The sequence below is a fragment of the Corapipo altera genome, unplaced genomic scaffold (assembly GCF_003945725.1).
Source record: "Corapipo altera isolate COAL_440 unplaced genomic scaffold, ASM394572v1 0, whole genome shotgun sequence".
Classification (NCBI taxonomy): Eukaryota; Metazoa; Chordata; class Aves; order Passeriformes; family Pipridae; genus Corapipo; species Corapipo altera.
This window is the reverse complement of record NW_020884872.1, coordinates 29866445-29883685: the sequence shown is the minus strand read 5'-3', so window position 1 is coordinate 29883685 and position 17241 is coordinate 29866445. Positions and strand designations below refer to the sequence as shown.

General features: G+C 40.1%; 1 protein-coding gene across 4 annotated transcripts in view; it reads right to left on the bottom strand.

Moving 5' to 3' along the window:
• Positions 1–17241, bottom strand: part of RFX8 (RFX family member 8, lacking RFX DNA binding domain) — a 33476-nt gene that overhangs the window by 12164 nt on the left and 4071 nt on the right. For 3 of the 4 annotated variants that reach the window (XM_027641548.1, XM_027641538.1, XM_027641564.1), the window contains exons 3-11: positions 15044–15105; positions 13454–13540; positions 9066–9128; positions 7436–7499; positions 6354–6488; positions 6197–6274; positions 5559–5672; positions 4760–4910; positions 3200–3258 (exon numbers count right to left, since the gene is read on the bottom strand). In XM_027641548.1, the coding sequence (XP_027497349.1) occupies positions 3200–3258; positions 4760–4910; positions 5559–5672; positions 6197–6274; positions 6354–6488; positions 7436–7499; positions 9066–9128; positions 13454–13540; positions 15044–15105 (813 nt within the window). The remainder of the gene's footprint in view (positions 1–3199; positions 3259–4759; positions 4911–5558; positions 5673–6196; positions 6275–6353; positions 6489–7435; positions 7500–9065; positions 9129–13453; positions 13541–15043; positions 15106–17241) is intronic. The other variant, XM_027641556.1, reaches the window with a different exon arrangement.

Sequence of the window (17241 nt, the reverse complement as noted above, 5' to 3'; positions counted from 1 at the left end):
TCCCTTTTACCGGGTGCTTACCATGACCCCACAAGCAGCAGTGAATGCAGTTTGTTTGCAAATACAATTTCCAATCTTGTCATTCTGCTAACTTTTTTGAAACACTAAAAACATTCTGATTCTCACTCAGTAATCCCCTTCATCTAAGTTAAAGACAAAGGCATTTTTCTTATTTGACTTGGAGTTTTCAGTATCAGAAGAAGAGCCTGCAACAAGAACACATGATCCAAAGGCTAGGAACTACCAGGGGCAGCTTCTTCAGTACCCTGCTAGCACCTGACTCCATGCCCCAACACTGCAGACTTATCACTTTAGCCATTGGACTATACTAGATATAATTTTCTAAATGACAGCACTTAAATACAACTTACCAGAGGCAGGAATCAGCTCCAGGAAATGACAAGCATCTTATTCACATTCCTTTTTCAAAGGGAATTTACACCTTTTTATGCTCTAATTATTTTTGCATGTCCAGGTGGTAGCAGCTGTCAGCCTGTTTTATCTACACGTGATGGGAAATTTACTTTTTTTCTTTTGAATGCTGACCCTGACAAAATTGTTCATATTTTCTCACCAGATGGCTAAATTATTGCAAAGTACTCTACAAGGGATGGTGTGGTTACAGTGTTCAGAGGCTGCAGCTGCACTGTGCCTCTGTAGTACTTCTTACCACAAGCACTCTCACCTGCTTTGACCATAAGTCTCTAGCTGAAATCCCAGGTGTGTTTTAGACAGAGAAAGCAGAGAAGGGTAATTAGAAATATCAAATTACTCCTATGTGAGAAGAGGAGATAAACTTCAGATTTGGATAGCAATAACTGAGGAAGGATGTGATGGAGATTTGCAGAGAGAATTGCATGAAGAAGAGTAGAAATTTTTTAAATAATAAAGTATTTTTTCACACAACAAATAATCAAACCCTGGAACTCACTACCTCAAGATGTTGTGATGTCAAAAATCAAGCTATTTAATACCATGATGTGGATATTAACTGTCATCTCAGATTGCCGGAAGCCAGGAGAGTACAGTGGAAGAGGAGGAAGGTATTGCTTGCTCTACTCACACCCACTTCACATGACCATCTGAGGAGGGCAACAGTGTGAAACAGGATACGAGTCCACACAGGCCTAGGATGGGTCTGACTAACTAAACCACTCAGCAGTCTTTCTAAGGGACATCCAGTTGCCCATGAACCATTTGCATATTTTTCGCAAGCTGAAAAGTCTAAACACCTGTGGTGTTCATCTCACCATCTCGTGCCTTGGACAGGGTGACACAATTTGCAGGAAGATATTAACTGGTATTTCTTTCCTACCCTGTTTCACTGGAGCCCAGCACCCATGGCTTTGGCAAGATCTATAATAGAAGTTATAATCAAGGCTATGTGACTGCTGAAGGACTACAGAGATGCTCATTTACAAGACTTACGCAGTCTCACTTATTGAAATTACTGGTTTTAAATTGATGATGGGACTAATAATCAAGTACAGTGGAACTCCTTTGCTTTTCCCTTGTATTTTAAAGAAGCTCTAGAGAAGGTACAAACATTATTTATTTGTGAGAGCTGTAAGTGTAGATTTGACCCCGATTCTTGGGTCTGCTGTGCTCACTTTGTGCTGATTAAACAGTGTAAAGGGGATGTAGAGCAGCTAGAAGCTGCTGTTAGAGAATTTCCCCAACTAGCTGCAATTCTCTTGCCCTAAATCTTGAGGGCATAAATCTAATTTTGACTCTCTGCAGCTTTTCTGCACATTAGGAATAGGGAGGGAAGACTCAAAAGCTACAACCCACCCTTTAACATTACAAGAAGAATGATGTGAATTCTGAGCATGCAAATCAAATGCAAATGGCTGGGAATAGATGACACTTGTGATCTTGCTGGATCATATTCTTCAATGCATAAGAAGCCCTGTTTTGAAGCACATAAAGCTAAACTTTTCGGTTATTAGTATCTCCAAGGGCTGCTGCAGTAGATGGAAACTCTGAGTGCTTAGCACTTTACAGAAGTCAACTTGTTGCCTGTGTTAGCACACCTATGCATGTTTGTGCATTTTTTTTTTTTTTAAGTGAGATGGGTGTGTGTTTTGTATTCTGCTGGTGATGAAGCCTTCCTTCATTCATTCATTCCTTCCTTCCCTCCTTCCTAGTTCCCTTCCCCCTCTCCCCCCCCCCCTTTCTCTCTCTCTCCTTCCCTCCTTCCCTCTGTTTGTCGTGGGGAGATAACACAGTGATTCAAGTCAGGTGGCATGTTGGGGAAATCTTGTCCTTGTTGTTTGAAGGAGAGAATATACCACCTGTTCTCTTTTGCTTTCTTCCCTATTTCTGAACTACCTCTTCTGCCATGACCTGGCCCAACTCAAAACACAAGGGTTTGTAAGGATCCAAGGACACCAATGGAAGAAATATTGCAGAAAGGGTACAGTCCTGCATAATAATGCAGCACTGAATGAAACAATTTACTTTGCCATGTTCAGAGGTTTAAAAATGCAGCTTCTGAAGGCACCTCTGTAGCTGAGAAGAATGATACTGCAGAGCAAAAAGCAGGCAGAAATATTAATTGTTAGAGAGGTTCTTCTCTTTTTCTTCACAAGGAAAAAAGCCAATCTGAGTGACCGGACCCTGAGGAGGAAAGGGTAGAGGAGGCTACCCTGCATCCCTCTTTTCTAACACTGTTAAAGCAGAGGATGGAAAAGATTTTTCCAGCTGAACCCTGGGGTCTTGAGCCCTTAGACACTTCATGGCCTACTCCCTGACCACACAGCTTCTCCACAGCCAGTGTGTTAGTGATCTCCCTTGTGCAGGCTGCTGCAGCACTTGTCAGAGTGGTCAGGATGTTGCACAAAACCAACTTTAGAATAACTCCAGCATGCGCTGTCTGACTGACTTTGTCATGGATGAGTGAAGATACTGGAAATTGTCATCTGATCCTTCCAGCTACTGTGTTCTCCTCTCCATGGGGGACCACTGACCACATCTCAGAGGCTTTTGCAAAATCCAGAAGGAGGAAAAGGTCCTGTCAGCATACTTAACGATGTGGGAAGAGGTGAGTAGGAGGGTGAGCATGAGTTAGACCATGATCAGTTAAGAACACCCATGCTGCTGCTGCTATTGTCTTATAGTGGAGCATCTGAAAATTAGTCCAAACTGCTTATGTGAATGAGATGCCCAGCTTTTTTGCTTCACAGGTTCTGCAACATACCTTGGCCATGTTACAAAGGTCTGTCTGTCTCCTGAGTCTTTTTACAAACTCTTTAACTTCTGTTAAAGAAGAAGAGGCATATGTTTCACATCATTAATATTTTACAGTCTAAAATACAATAATGAAGACAAATCTTTTAAGTTAGAAAGTAGATCCCTAGGGGAGCTTTGGAGGGTAACAGAGAGCACAGTGGGGGCACTGAGCCAGCATTATAGGCTGGGCTGGGGACCCTTGCAGTCAAAGCTTGCAAGGAGAAGCTGCCTGGGTCGCCATTCTTCCTTCACTGTGAATCTATTAACCCATGATGTACAGGAAAGATACTTTCAATATTTTTTTACATTTAATACTTCCTAATTAAGACTAATGCTCTTTTGCCTGTATGGTTTCAAGTGAATGAAAGCAACTGTAAATCTAAACCTCCTGTATTTTGTTTAGACAGTTTACATTTCCACCTTTATGCATCTATAATTCTACAGCACTGTGAATAGGAGTTGGTTTTTTGGTTCTACTTTTGTCCTGTTTATGTGTTATATAATTATGAAAAGGTCCAAGAATACACTTCTTAAGAATAAAATATAAAATAACTAATTTTCAGTTGCAGGAAAATCAAGTATAAAGCAACTTCTCCAGACAGACAATGATTTTCAGTGAAAATTTCTGTTTCTATGGTGTTTGTACAAAGAAGAAAGACCAGGCTGCATATACAAAGGGTCATAGGTGATTATTGACATATATGTCCATGCACACACATGTTAAAAATACATTACTAAGTTTGCTCTCTCAAGCATTCAAATGTAAGAAATGCCAGAATTAAGTTTGTCTGAAAGTCTTTCTTAGGCATATGAATCCTAATACAATCTTTTGTCTACAAAGGAGCCCTGCTTTACCACTACGGAGCTGGTCTTCAGTCAAGGAGCAACTGAGCAACATGATGTTTTAGTCAGAATCTTCAGCATCATATATATAAATATACACATGTGTGTATGTACATATTTACAAATGTAAACATATACACACAGAGTATATATATGTATATATACTTTATATATGTAGAGTACGGAGTTTTTCCAATCATCCTCAATTCCTCTATTTTTCCAATCATCCTCAGTTCCTCTAATGGAAGTCATAGTTTCTCTATAGGAGTGTGGCTTTTTTCCCCTCCCTTTATATTGGACTGTGCTATAGCCATTAATTAATTTATCAGCATAAAACCAATTGCAAGGCAAAGAAACAGAATAATATCTAAATTTCAGAGGGCAGGCTACTTATTATTTGGTTATCTACACAGCCAAAGCAATCATGGCAAAAGACAGATTTTTAAAAAGCTTTAAGTATACTTCAATTTACCATAAATTGGGAATAATTCTGGTTTAAATTTGTTCTCACACATTATCTGAGACTATTTATTTTTCACTGTATCCCAGCTAACTCTAGTTGTTGCTACTATTGAAGTTACACTAGCTAAACAAGTTTTTAAAATAATTTAAGAGTCTTGTAATACAATCTTTTCTACAGTTTAATGAGAAGTTATTTTTGAAAATTTCTCTTACTCAAACCTACCATTAGATTTGGATGTTTGGAGCATTAGTGGAAATCCTCCCAAAGGATTAAGCATCCAACATTTAACATTTTCACTGAACAATCTGATTGAGTCGATGTGTTGTGCAGGCACCTCCTCCAGGAAATCAGGAAGTAGGATGTTCTCCAGTTCCTAGAATGCAAATTCATGGCACTGCAGCAGATGGGTGTACTACAGATATTTACAGCATCACCAAATAAAATTTTATTGATAGTTTAAATGTAAAGAAGCCCATTTTTTTCTTCCAATTAAGCAAGAGCTAAGCTACCTTTATTAGCAGAAGAAAAAGATTTTAAGACTAAATGTTGTTTCCTGAATTAATTACTAGACACTACTTAATGACCTGCTGCAAGTAAGAAGCAAATTATTTTTATCAGAAAACTGCATATTTCTATGTAGAATGTCACTGACAAGTGCAGTAGTGTTCTCAAAGGAAAAGTAACTCTCATAATCTGGAAAACAGTTATCAGTTGAAATTTCAGTCACATAACCTCATGCCAGAACCACAGACCACATTAATAACAGCACATTCCATTGATATCGGGGACTTTCAAATTAATACTTAGGAGGAAAATGGAAGCTATCTCAGATTCCACTGGCTCCTTTCAAAACACATACCATTCTCTCTCAGAAGAAGCCAAAGAACAGAGATGAGGTACGAATGAAAATTCCATTTGTACAGCACACAAGAAACAGCTGACCTTTCTCCTTATATAGAATTACTAAAAAAACACAAACATGTAGTAACATAATTACGACAAGCAAATGCGGCTACAATACCTTGAATAGATACCTATCATAGCTTTTTAACAGCTGGCACACATCTGGCAAGCACATCAGTTCTATTCTTTCGGGCTGCAGAGACCTCCAGAACGACATGATACAGTCTTCTACCTGTCACACAAAGCCCTTTATGAATTTTCACTGATTTTGCACTTGTGAGATCTGAAGTGTATTTCAATAAAACAACATACAAGCACAGAAGCAAAGGAATGACTGTGGAGATGGGCTCTTTACCTGGGCCCATCCTGGCTGGGCTCCAGTGTAAGGGGAAGCGTCCTGGGGAGATGGCAACAACCTGAACCTCATAAGGCAGTGTAGGAAAGAGAGGAGAAACAAAGAATTGTGCCATGGACATGAAGATATAATGAAAGATATGTGTCCGTGGCCGTGTGTTATATGCTGGGCTCAGACCTTTTGATGTCCCAGCCGGGCTCAGGATATGTTGCAAACTCAGATTCTTGGAACATGTTGTGTTAATTCAGAATTTCAAAATAACTCGACTGAATGCTCCTTTATTCCGTAAATGATCATCTACTGTAGATCAAATAATGAAGTAAATATGCTACACAGACACAATTTTTTTCTTATAGTTGTTTGCTGTTGTCAGTATAAGTGTTATTAAAGCAAAGGCATACCTTGTCAAGCTTGTTCTCTCTCACCATTTGTAAAATAACTTGACAATAGTTGTAGTAGTCATTGGCAAGCAGTGCAATCTGTGACCAAAAAGAGAGTACAAAATGATCTCACAGCAAAAGAGCTAACTTGCTTTATGATAAGATACTTTGAACGTACCATTTCGTAGGGGTCTGTCTCACTTTGCACTTGCTCTCCAAGGAAGAACTGGTTGAATTCAGGAAAAAGGTATTGAAATGTCTCTTTCTCAGCCTTTAGATAAATGACAGATGGATAATACTCCAAATTCTTACTCTTGATGCATCAGAATTTATTTTGAACAATAAAAAGAAAAAAGATTGCAATTATTTTGTCAGTTCGGTTAGAGGTATTAAGTATTTTCAGTATTTTCTTTTCTTTTTTTTTTTTCTTTTTAGAAAATTGGGATAGATGAAAGAAACAAGCAGGGCTGCCTAAACATTTAAATCCTAAACCATACATGAATTTCTTTTTAAAACCAGTAAATATTTAATGCAACACATATCTTCCACATATATTTTCTATAGCACTCATGTCACACTTGTAACCTTCTGCGTAAGGCTGAAGGTAGTTGTCAGGGTGACAGCACACCTCTCATTGGCCACCATTACATCCACTTCAGAGCACTCATTACTGCACCCGAGCACTCCGTAAAAGTAAGACAGACATCCAGTCTCTCATTTTTTCCTCACTTTGATTCACATAAGTTTGTTGCTCATGCTCTGCTGGCTGATGTTGAACAAGCCATTCCATGGCAGCTCACTGAGGGGAGAACTGCAATAGGTTACCTGTGCATCCATCCTTTTCAGTGAGCAGGGGTTATGCTCTTTTTTCTTAATCGTTTCCTAGTATTTAAACACTTATCATGCCATCTGAGCATGTTGAAAAGACACTGTCTCACCAGCATGAGGGCCTGGTACCATGGGCCTCAGGCAAGGAAGGCAGTACCCCACTAACTCCCCTAATATTCAAAACCTGGGCTGTCAGCCGTAATTTCTGCTCTCAGTACAGACAAAATTATTTGAGCTGACGTTAAGACAACAAAAATATTTAGCTAATGAATGAGATAGGAGTGGGGGAAGTAAGCACGTAGTGAGATTACACAGACAAAGATTATTTTGAAGAAGATGGGCTAACTGTATTTCATCAGAACATATTAGATAGCAGTTCCAACTAAACACACAGATTGACATTTTGTTATGTCTAATGTATCCGAAACTCACTGTTCCTTTTTTTTGTCTATTCTTCTTGTAATCATCTGCATTTTCAGAACTCCAGGAATTATTACTGTGATAAAATATACAACAGAAAAAAAATAAACTTTTAAAAGCTCACCAATTTATTCTGTATTTAGTAAGAAAATGAGCTCAAACTGAATAGAGTACACTAGGTTGGAGCATTGTGTTTGGGAAACAAACCCTGTTCTCTTTCCTATCATTCAGTGGTCCCATGATTTTCTAACAAATCTGAAGACAACTCTCTTAATTTTAAGATAAAACTGAAATATTCGTTATAAAGACAACAAGGTATTGGCCATTTAGCAGCACCATGACTTTAAACTTCTTGCACCAGAATCACAGGTTTGTATTTGTAACAGCAGTTTGTTTGGAATGGCAGTAATTATTATAAGCATGAACATAACAAAAGCATAATCATCCTTGTGCTTAGATTTCACAGTTATGACATTTTCTGCACTGTACCTCAGTTTAAATAGCATTTTGTTTCTGACTTTCACCCATCTACTTTGCAAACTGGCCACGATGCTCCATACAGTCTGAATTTACTTGGTCCTGCACAGGCTTGGTCAGTGGTTTTTAGCTGGAAAGCCAGGGATGAGGGCACAACAGGCTACTTTATTGCTGGACCATACTGTCTCCTACCTGCCTCCCTGCCTGTTTTGCTGAGGCTAAGGCTGGTGGAGGGAGAGACAACGTTGCTAGTAAAAGGGGAGCACTGTGAGAGTTGGATGCCTCCAGTCAAGCCTCCATTTGCTGCTGACATGTGCTCACTGTCTGTGAAGGCATTTCAGACTCCAGGGACCTTTTGGACTCGGCTGTTTTGAAGGGTGACAGACAGGGGCATTGTAGAAAATGTGCTTCCACTGGTGATTGCCAACACTCAGGCTATCTAATCAGAACTTGGCTGCTGGGTTTCACTGCTGTGATGTATTATAAAACAGGGTACCACCATACGTCCTGAAGGGGCATAGGATAAAATGTAACAGCTTGAATCGCTGTCTGAAAATTGCTGCCTGAAAACTCTGGCCACTGAAAATGCTTCCTCTCACTTATCTGCTCCTCACAGGACTGACTCTTGCCACCTTTCCCTCTGCCACTACTCTGTGCCATGAAGGTTGTGCTCCAAAGAAACAACCAAACTGGCTGCCCAAGATAGGGAACAACATTTATGCTGGGCATGTTTGGTAGTGCTGGTGACTCTTTCTCCCAGACATTTTAGAGGTGGTGGCTGGACAAAGGGAAAGACATGTAAGTAGAGACATTTTATAACTCTTCTTTCGAATGAGTCCTTCCTGCAGATTTCTAAAGCCTGTGAAACAAAATTAATGAATATTTTCCAGCTCCTGCTCTCCCTGAGAAGGCGGCCAGCTGTATTTTTTTGCTGCCGCTACTATGGCAACGTGTATCAGCACTGCTCGCCTCCAGTGGGTTGGCTCCCACGGCAGGCTGGCTCCCACTCCCCCCGCACAGGGACATCGAGGGGTGAGAAGGGGTGCTGCATGCATTCTTCTGTGCCCCGGCAGCTAGCCGGGAGCTCAGTGGACATTAAATGGAATATCTATGGAATGCTAACATCTATATGCCCCCACTGTCAGCAAAGGGGATTGAGATTCACCTGGTGCCTGCAGAGGTGCTTGGCTGTACTTCAGAGATGCTCATTTCCCCTGGCGAGCAGTTCCTGGGTAAAGACAAAACACAAAAAAGAGGAGGTGGGTGGGAGAAGGGGAAAATGGGTGACAGCAAAATCACAAGGAGATTCACTGTCTCTCTTTCAGAGTTTAGATGATGCTGTGGAGTGGGAACTAGAGCTAAAATGGGAAATACAAGATAGGGGAAGACAAAAATATTAACAGAGGCAAATGGGAAGGACAAAAGAAAAATGAAAGGAGGAAAGGTGGTGAATGTGCATGCTGTTGACTGTTAGATTACACTGAGATTAGAAAGTTAATTTGCTAGAATCATATCAGATTTTTTTAATGAAAAAATCGTGGGTTTGCTTCACTAGACAGTCAGGAGCCCAAACCTTCCCTATTGCTAGAATCATAAAGCAACTCTTACAAAACCAAAATTCAATTACTTTTTTTTTAACATTGCTGTAGTCTGAGCCACAGAAAGTAGCATCTTAGGGAGTGTTTGTCCTCAAAGCTCCCATTCCTAGAGGGAACGTATTCCTATTATAATGAAAATCGGTAATTAACATATTCCCTTAATGTCTGTAATGCATTTGGAGTCCTATGGATTACAGTTGTGCTTATTTGCACTATTTTCATAACATCATTGTCAAAGCTGTGGTACACAGATCTTCAAAGATTCAAAGATTTCTAAACGAACCAGCTCACAGGTGGTTCTTATTGCTCCTTGTGTGAACATGTTCCAATCCTGACACATTCGAGGCCCCACTGACTATCAACATGCAAATGCCTTCTTTGTATTCAGAGGCACACCATCTTACTGCCATTTCTATGACACCAACAAGCATAGCTCCCAAGCTGCCAGATCCTTCAGAGCCCTAATTCATCACTACCAGCACCATATCAATTGCTGACTATTTCATCATGGTCAAGAAATATCCTTTTCAGTAATTAGAAAGAATGGTTCATAGTTTTGAAACAATCATTTTCTTCACCAACCCGCAGGGTGGATGGATGCCTTGGTCTCTAAACTGGGTCCTGGGGTCCACCTTCCCCAGAAGGTAGGTGCAGCAGAAAAAGGATGTGCATGTTGGACTTTATTTATGGATGGGAGGGCACAATAGTAATTTAGGACACATTCACTACTGAAACAGATATCCCCTGTCCCTTCCAGAGGGAAGTGGCAACAAGCCAGAGAAATATATCCCATTACAGGAGTCTGCCACAGACCAGCATTTGAACTACACTGAAATGGTATATTAAAAATCTTTTTCACTCTAATTTGGAAATTTCCACACCAACACACTCTCAAAAACTGAGGTGTTATGTGTCAAATACCTGTGGCATGGGTGTACATACCTATGTGAGAACAAAATTTCTTCTTGCAGGTAGAAAAGTCTAAAGTTTTAATTATTATTTTTCTAAATTTCAATTTTATAATTAAAAAACAATCTAGAATTTGCCATTGCTATTTTACCAGCTTTGTTGGATCATAAAAAAATAACTGTGATTTTGAAAATTACTGAACTTGATGAGATATTTCCTTGATGTATTCCTACTTAAATGCAAAGAATGTACAAAACTCCATACAAATGAAAACTAACTGATTTATTAGGTTGAAGCTGATGCTTATTTTGTATGTGACCTAATTATTTCTTTCAAAGTTGTGCTACTCATGTTTCTCTGGCTGTGTCTTGTGCTTTTTTTACTACTTTCTCTCTGTTTTTTCCTGCTGTGCTCCATGAGACACTAAGAAGTAATTGTGACACCCGGCTGTCCAGGTTTTGTGGGGCTGTATGTTGGCTTGGGACAGAGACCTGTGGCTGCATTTAGAGTGGAAGCTGTTCTGATTTCAGCTGTCTGGCTTCACTCAACAGCTTAGTGTCTTCTAATATCTGTCTGAAATGAAGGAAGCATCAGACTAGATAATTTTGTAGTTAAGGGACTTTTCTATTGCAACTAGAAAGATGGCTTCTATCTAAATAAAATCTTTATATTTTGATTTATTTTTTTTAATACGAAAAGTTATAGAATCATAGAATAGTTTGGCTTGGAAGCAGCCTTCGAAGATTATCCAGTTCAACCCCCCTGCAGTGGGTAGGGCACCTTTCCCTAGACCAGATTGCTCAAAGCCTCATCCAACCCGGCCTTGAACACTTCTAGGGATGGGCATCCAGAATTTCTCTGGGCAACCTGTGCTAGTGCCTCACCACCTTCACAGTAAAGAATTTCTTCCTAACATCCAATCTAAACCGACCTTCTTTCTGCTTGAAGCCATTCCCCCTTCTTCTATCACCACATGCCCTGTATAAAGTCCCTCTCCAGCTCTCTTGTAGGCCCCTTTTAGGTGCTATAAGGTCTCCCTGGAGCCTTCTCTTCTCATGGCTGAAGAAACCCAACCCTCTCAGCCTTTCTACAATAGGACAGTTGTTTACGTTAAGAAACAATATCAAGATCAGTAGCTAGCTAGTTTATTTCAGCCCTTTCCCTGGAATACCTTCCCTTTTCCTTGGTTTGACCAAATTAAATATAGTTTTTTAGGAATAGGTGTATGGGCAGGGACCTCTGCTGGTGGAGAAGGAGATGGAGGTCTGCAGCTAGTGCATCAGCTCCCCTATGGTTAAGCATGGGCTGCAGAGTGTTCCCCAGCCCATTGGAGAAGTTGGCTCATTTCCATGAGGAGGGCCAAGAACAGAAGCTATGCTGGCATATGTGATGCATCTGTCTCCCAGTTGTAGCTTCTTTTTGCACCCGGCCCAAACTTAGTCAGCACTGGTTCTTTGATTCCTCCTGCTTTTTCTAATTTTTCCTCATGTTTCTATGCTGAGAGGAAAAAAGAGCAACAATTCAAATTGTTTTGTTCTCTCTCATCTCTCTTGTGACCAGAACGACCAGCTCTCCGACTATACCCATCAAGATTGCTGTTTCCAAGTGATGCTGCAGGAAAACTTTCTTTCCCTGAAGAAGAAAGACCGGCATAGACTTAGCCAGAGACCTCTAATGTTTCTTGAACAGTGGACAAGACCTTTCCTAATTGTGGATATCAATTCTCGTATCAAATCTCAGGCTGGTTCTGGTCATACTGGGTGCAGCAGATATGAAGACTATCACTTCAGTAAAGGGTGTCATGAGAAACCAGCCTATGAATAATTTGTTTGGTCTCACAACAACTGACTGCCACTTGATTTATCTGCAGAACCTGATCCTCTGCACTGTCCCATCATTTCCTGTTGTCCTTCTATGGACTTCTGCAACATTTTTCTGCTATAAAGCCCATAGAGAAAGGCAAGAAACCTATGGGTATATTTTTTCATGCTCCTGCAGAGCATGCACTCAATTAATTGAATATTATATAAAATGTCACAGACACTGAGAGTTTCATCGTTAACAGATATCTTGGTGCTTAATAGGCTGACTTGTATTGCCCTAACATTCATGCTGTAGAATAATGCTATATCTCCATATTAAAGAATAGAAACCAAAGTACAGAATTTACCCATATACACACCAAAGTAGTGTACAATAATATAAGAGAGTGAGGATACAAGACTAGTCTTCAAAGTCCAAGGCATTTCATAATTTTCTTCTCCTGTGCATTAAAAAGAAGTGTAAAACTGTTACAGAGTGGCAGTATTTTCCTTCCTTTTTTTCTGGGGAGAAAGGCAAGCCTGTGGTTTGTTTATCTGAACTATGAGCTTGACCATGAGAATTTGTCCTCTCCTGCCCACAACTGGAGCATGCTCCTTTCTACACTCTAATCTGCCAAAGTATTTTATATTCATCAATTATTTTTAGGCTTTTAAGTTTTGCAATCAATTTATACTTGTCTTATACTGTGTTCTCTTACAAGAGGTGATTTTAAAAATCTGATCTTTTAAAATTAAATAAAGGAAGCATTTTTGAAATAATATGCCTCAAGTAGTAAAAAAACCCAGATAAAATGACTGTGTGTAGGACTCTTCAAAACAGCGCAGTCATTTATACTTCAATACAGGTCTCTTCAGCCTACTGTTCAATAAGGAAGGTGATACAATGTCATGAAGGCATTTCAGTATGGTTTTTTGACCTCCCATTTTGAGTCTCAATATATTAAACTCTTCTTTTAGGTTTGGCATGAGTTCTTGCTCTTAAGATTTACATGGCTAAAATGTCCAGTTCAAGGAAGTCCAGTTAGGCAAGGTCTGTTTCCAAAATGCAATTTCTCCATTAGGGTGCAGCATCTAACGGCACAGCACTTTTATAGTGTGCATAATGAGAAGAAAAATATAATACTGTTGTCAATATTCAACGGATGATTTACAGACTTTTATGTACAGACAATATATATACTGTCATGTGACATTTTTTGATTAAAACATTTTAAAAAACAAACCTGAGATAATTTTGTTCATACAGAAGACAGCAAAAACGTGCATAAAAGGAAGAGTTCTTCTTGATAGCTATTCCATCATAATGATATCTAGAAAATTAAAAAAAAAATCAACTGACATCATATGATTTTCATCCTCATCAAATAATTCATAATCCTCCTTTGAAAGCAGATCATTCTATTTAACCAAAGACTAAGTAAAAAAACCCTTATGTTTGTTTTTTAAATTCTGTTGAATATTTATTTTCCCCACCAGAAAAAAAATTACATAAACTATTTACAAACTATTTTTAACAGTTTTTGCCCTGGAATGATACCTTCTTCTAAATGAAAAAAAAAAAAGCCAGTGAATAGGGTGCGACAAATTTGTACAGGACAGTTAGTGAAGTCAGGGACCAGAGTCTCAGCAGACAGAGGTCTTCATATACCCATGGACATTGCAGGACTTAGTGCAGCTGTTTCCTGGCCGTTCACAGTAGCTTGAAGACTGGATGGCCCATCAGTGGTCATGTGAACTAAAACTCAATAAACCTACCAGACCTTCTCTAAGGTTTATCCTGAGCTCAGTGAGCAACGCAGTCACCACCTCTGCTACCAAGGTGTCTTGAGCTGGCTCTTCCCAGATTGGGCCACGATGAAGCCAAGGGAGCGGTGACATGGTTTGCGGCCACCAGCAGCCAGCAAAGGGTAACCTTCTGCTGATGGAGAGAGCATGGAGGCTGGGGGCTACCAAACACCATCCCAAATACTCCCTACTATGAGGAGAAGCCTAGGAGTGTCTGCAGGGAGGCACTCCCAAATTAAAGGATCTCGTGGCTCAAGCTGATAGCAAGTCCAGACTAGTGGAGAAAAGCCATAGATCAAGTAAGGGCATGTTGTTCTCAGAGCCCGTACTTGACAGCTACACAAAATGCTTGTAAAATTTCTCTTTCTCAGTGTCCTTAAAACGTCCCCTTTCCCAGTCTGGATGTTCAGAATATGATTATAAGTTTGGACACAAAAGAGCATCAAACTCTCCGTGCTCTAGAAGAAGAGAGGAAAGGGAAAAGAAAGGAGAGGTAGGAAGAGGATCTGAAGTTGTCTGATTTAAATAGTTTGAAACTGTTTACAGCATTTCCATTGACCATCAGTATGTGCTGGGTCACTCCATGGATATGTGCAAGGATGAAAAACACAAGACAGACATCAGTCATGGCTGCCATCCCCACGCACCTCAGAAACAGGCTTTTCTGGCCTTGAGACCCAGTGTCTCAGGAACTCTGAGTAAGGTTGTGATGTCTAGCAGATGCCTCATGCAAACCATGGTGTTAATAGCCAGCACGAATCAGAGCAATAATTTTTTTTCAAAGCAGTCTGACCTGGAATTCGTGCCCTACCCAAGCAGATCTGATATGGTGGGTTTCATGGAATTTACTCTATTTTAACATCCTTGGTGACACCATGAATCACTCTGGATATTGTGATCTGTTACAGACTTGCAACCAACAATTCAGCTGCTATATTGCAGTGCTGGGGCTGAAAAGTCAGGCACTTTAAAATTTTATTAGAATAGTCAGAAATAACATTTTCAAAGAAAGGACATAAAACCGATACCTGATACTCCCTGCTGTGGTCCGCTTTCTTGTCACCAGACCTGGGAAAACTAACTGAATAAGCTGTAAAGACAAACACAAAATTACAGATACTTCACAAATTCATTCTAAAATGCAAAACTGTATCTGTATTTTTTGTCTTTATCACTTTGTTTCTGACTTTGTTTGCTTTCCATCATTTGCAGGCTAATACCTGTTCTTACATACCTCTCAAATGGTAACTGTTGAACAGAACTCAATGAGGCTTTTGTGGATCAAAGGCTAAGTAATTTAAGGGATTACTTCCTTAAGGTAGGAATCTTTTTTAGCGTAGTCTCTTTTACCTTGCACTGAAAAACAGTCAATGCTCACACCAGTAGACCCCCCATGATCGAGGGGGTCAATCAGCTGGGGGAACTTGAGGGCACTGTGATGCTCCCATACTCTGCCAGACCTGCAAGCCTTATTCAATTAAGCAGGACTTACACAAGGGGCTTCACCTACCCACTTACACTTGCAAGGTTACTGACAGGATAGGGCCCGACTTATCTGTCTTGAAAGGACCTGAATCATCAAGCTGCAAAGCAACCTTTTGACCACTATGGTGGTAAGTACGAACTGAGGTCATGCAGCATCTGTCAAGGTCAGGCTCTACAGTGTAATTAGATATTGTCAGGTTAATAATCCACTTCAGTATGATTATTCTGCATAAACTGTGTTGTGAAGACAGAAACTAGCCCAGGACACCTGGAACTAACATTCTGTATATAGCAGGAACAGAGGATCGAGTACTCCATGTTAGTGAGCAGTAAGAAGTGTCCATTCAGCAGCACACAGCTTGGACTCTGTGCAGAGTCACTGGTTCAAAGGCCTGATAAAGAACAGATTTCTCCATCTCACACTAATATGCACCTCCAGTTTTAACAGTGGTCTTGTTCTTTGCATGTTTCTGCACGCATCCACACCAGCTGCTCCCTTTCTCAAGCTGATAGTTTAGCATAATCTCATTTTCCTCAAAGGCAGCCTATGAAACTGGTGCTTCTGTGGCACAAGACACACACTTCCTCCCGCTGTCTCTTCTACAGAGACAGCGCTATATTTAAGTAGAGGGACAGGGCAGATGAGATTAGCAGTGTCTTGTCACCACAGTTTGATTCACATGAGGCTTGACTGCAAAAGCCCTCGCAGTCCACATATATGTAGTGCAGTCAGGTTACTACAGCTTGGTGAATTATTAATAGCTCAGCCCATTAGCAAGGCTGGGGTAACTATTACATGTGCACCTTCAGTTTAAACCAGGTCTGCTGCAGTTCCTGCCCTCCTCAGCTTCTTGCTGCATGGTCCTTTCTCTTGCTGCAGAAGGACAGACTATTTCAAGCCACTGGGGAGATGCACCCCAGTTTGCTCATTTAGGTTGTGTTGACTTGCACCGCAATGCACTGGGCCAGTTAAGGCTGTGAGCAAACAGTTGCAAGTACCAACCCATAGCAGCTCTGGCTCATCAGCTGAGCTCTCCTGCGTGACCAGACTCATGCTTCATCTGTGCCTGTCCCAACTTAAAAGTAAAATGCATTAATGTAAACCACAAGAAGGCTGGTAATCAGTCATGCTGGAATACCTGAAAGTGTATAGGCAGAATGAGATTAATCTTGCCTACGTGGTTACAAGGCAGAGATATCTAAGCTCGTCACTGTAGACTTGGTAGTCAATGGAGAAAAACAGGCAGTTCTGAGGCACATTTCATCTAAGAGGACTGAGGTGATTTTTTTTGTGTGAAAGGGAACATATGTAACTACTTATTTCTCTCCATTGGCTACCAAGAGATTTTTAAGGTGACCAGCTTCATGGCAGATGTCTACACTGAGCCAGGCAAATTCTACCCATGGTCTTAGCTGATGATCCATTCAGCTATGGTAATAAATCACACTGGATCACTCACTCAAATCTTAATTTTCAGTAAAAGTGATTTAACTTATCCAGTAAAAAAATTAGATTCAACTGAATTGAGATGAATGATTCCTAAAATGAGGTTATCCACATAAATGAAATTGATTTCAGTTATAACTTGTACTTATATTATTTTGGGCTTGTATTAAAACAGTGCTTAGTAGCTCTTAGTGTGGGACCTAATAGAATATTATCAGTTAAAAAGAAAGTACTGAACAAAAAGCCTTGAGCAACAAATAATCACAAGGTTTTCTATCTTCCTTACTTACATAA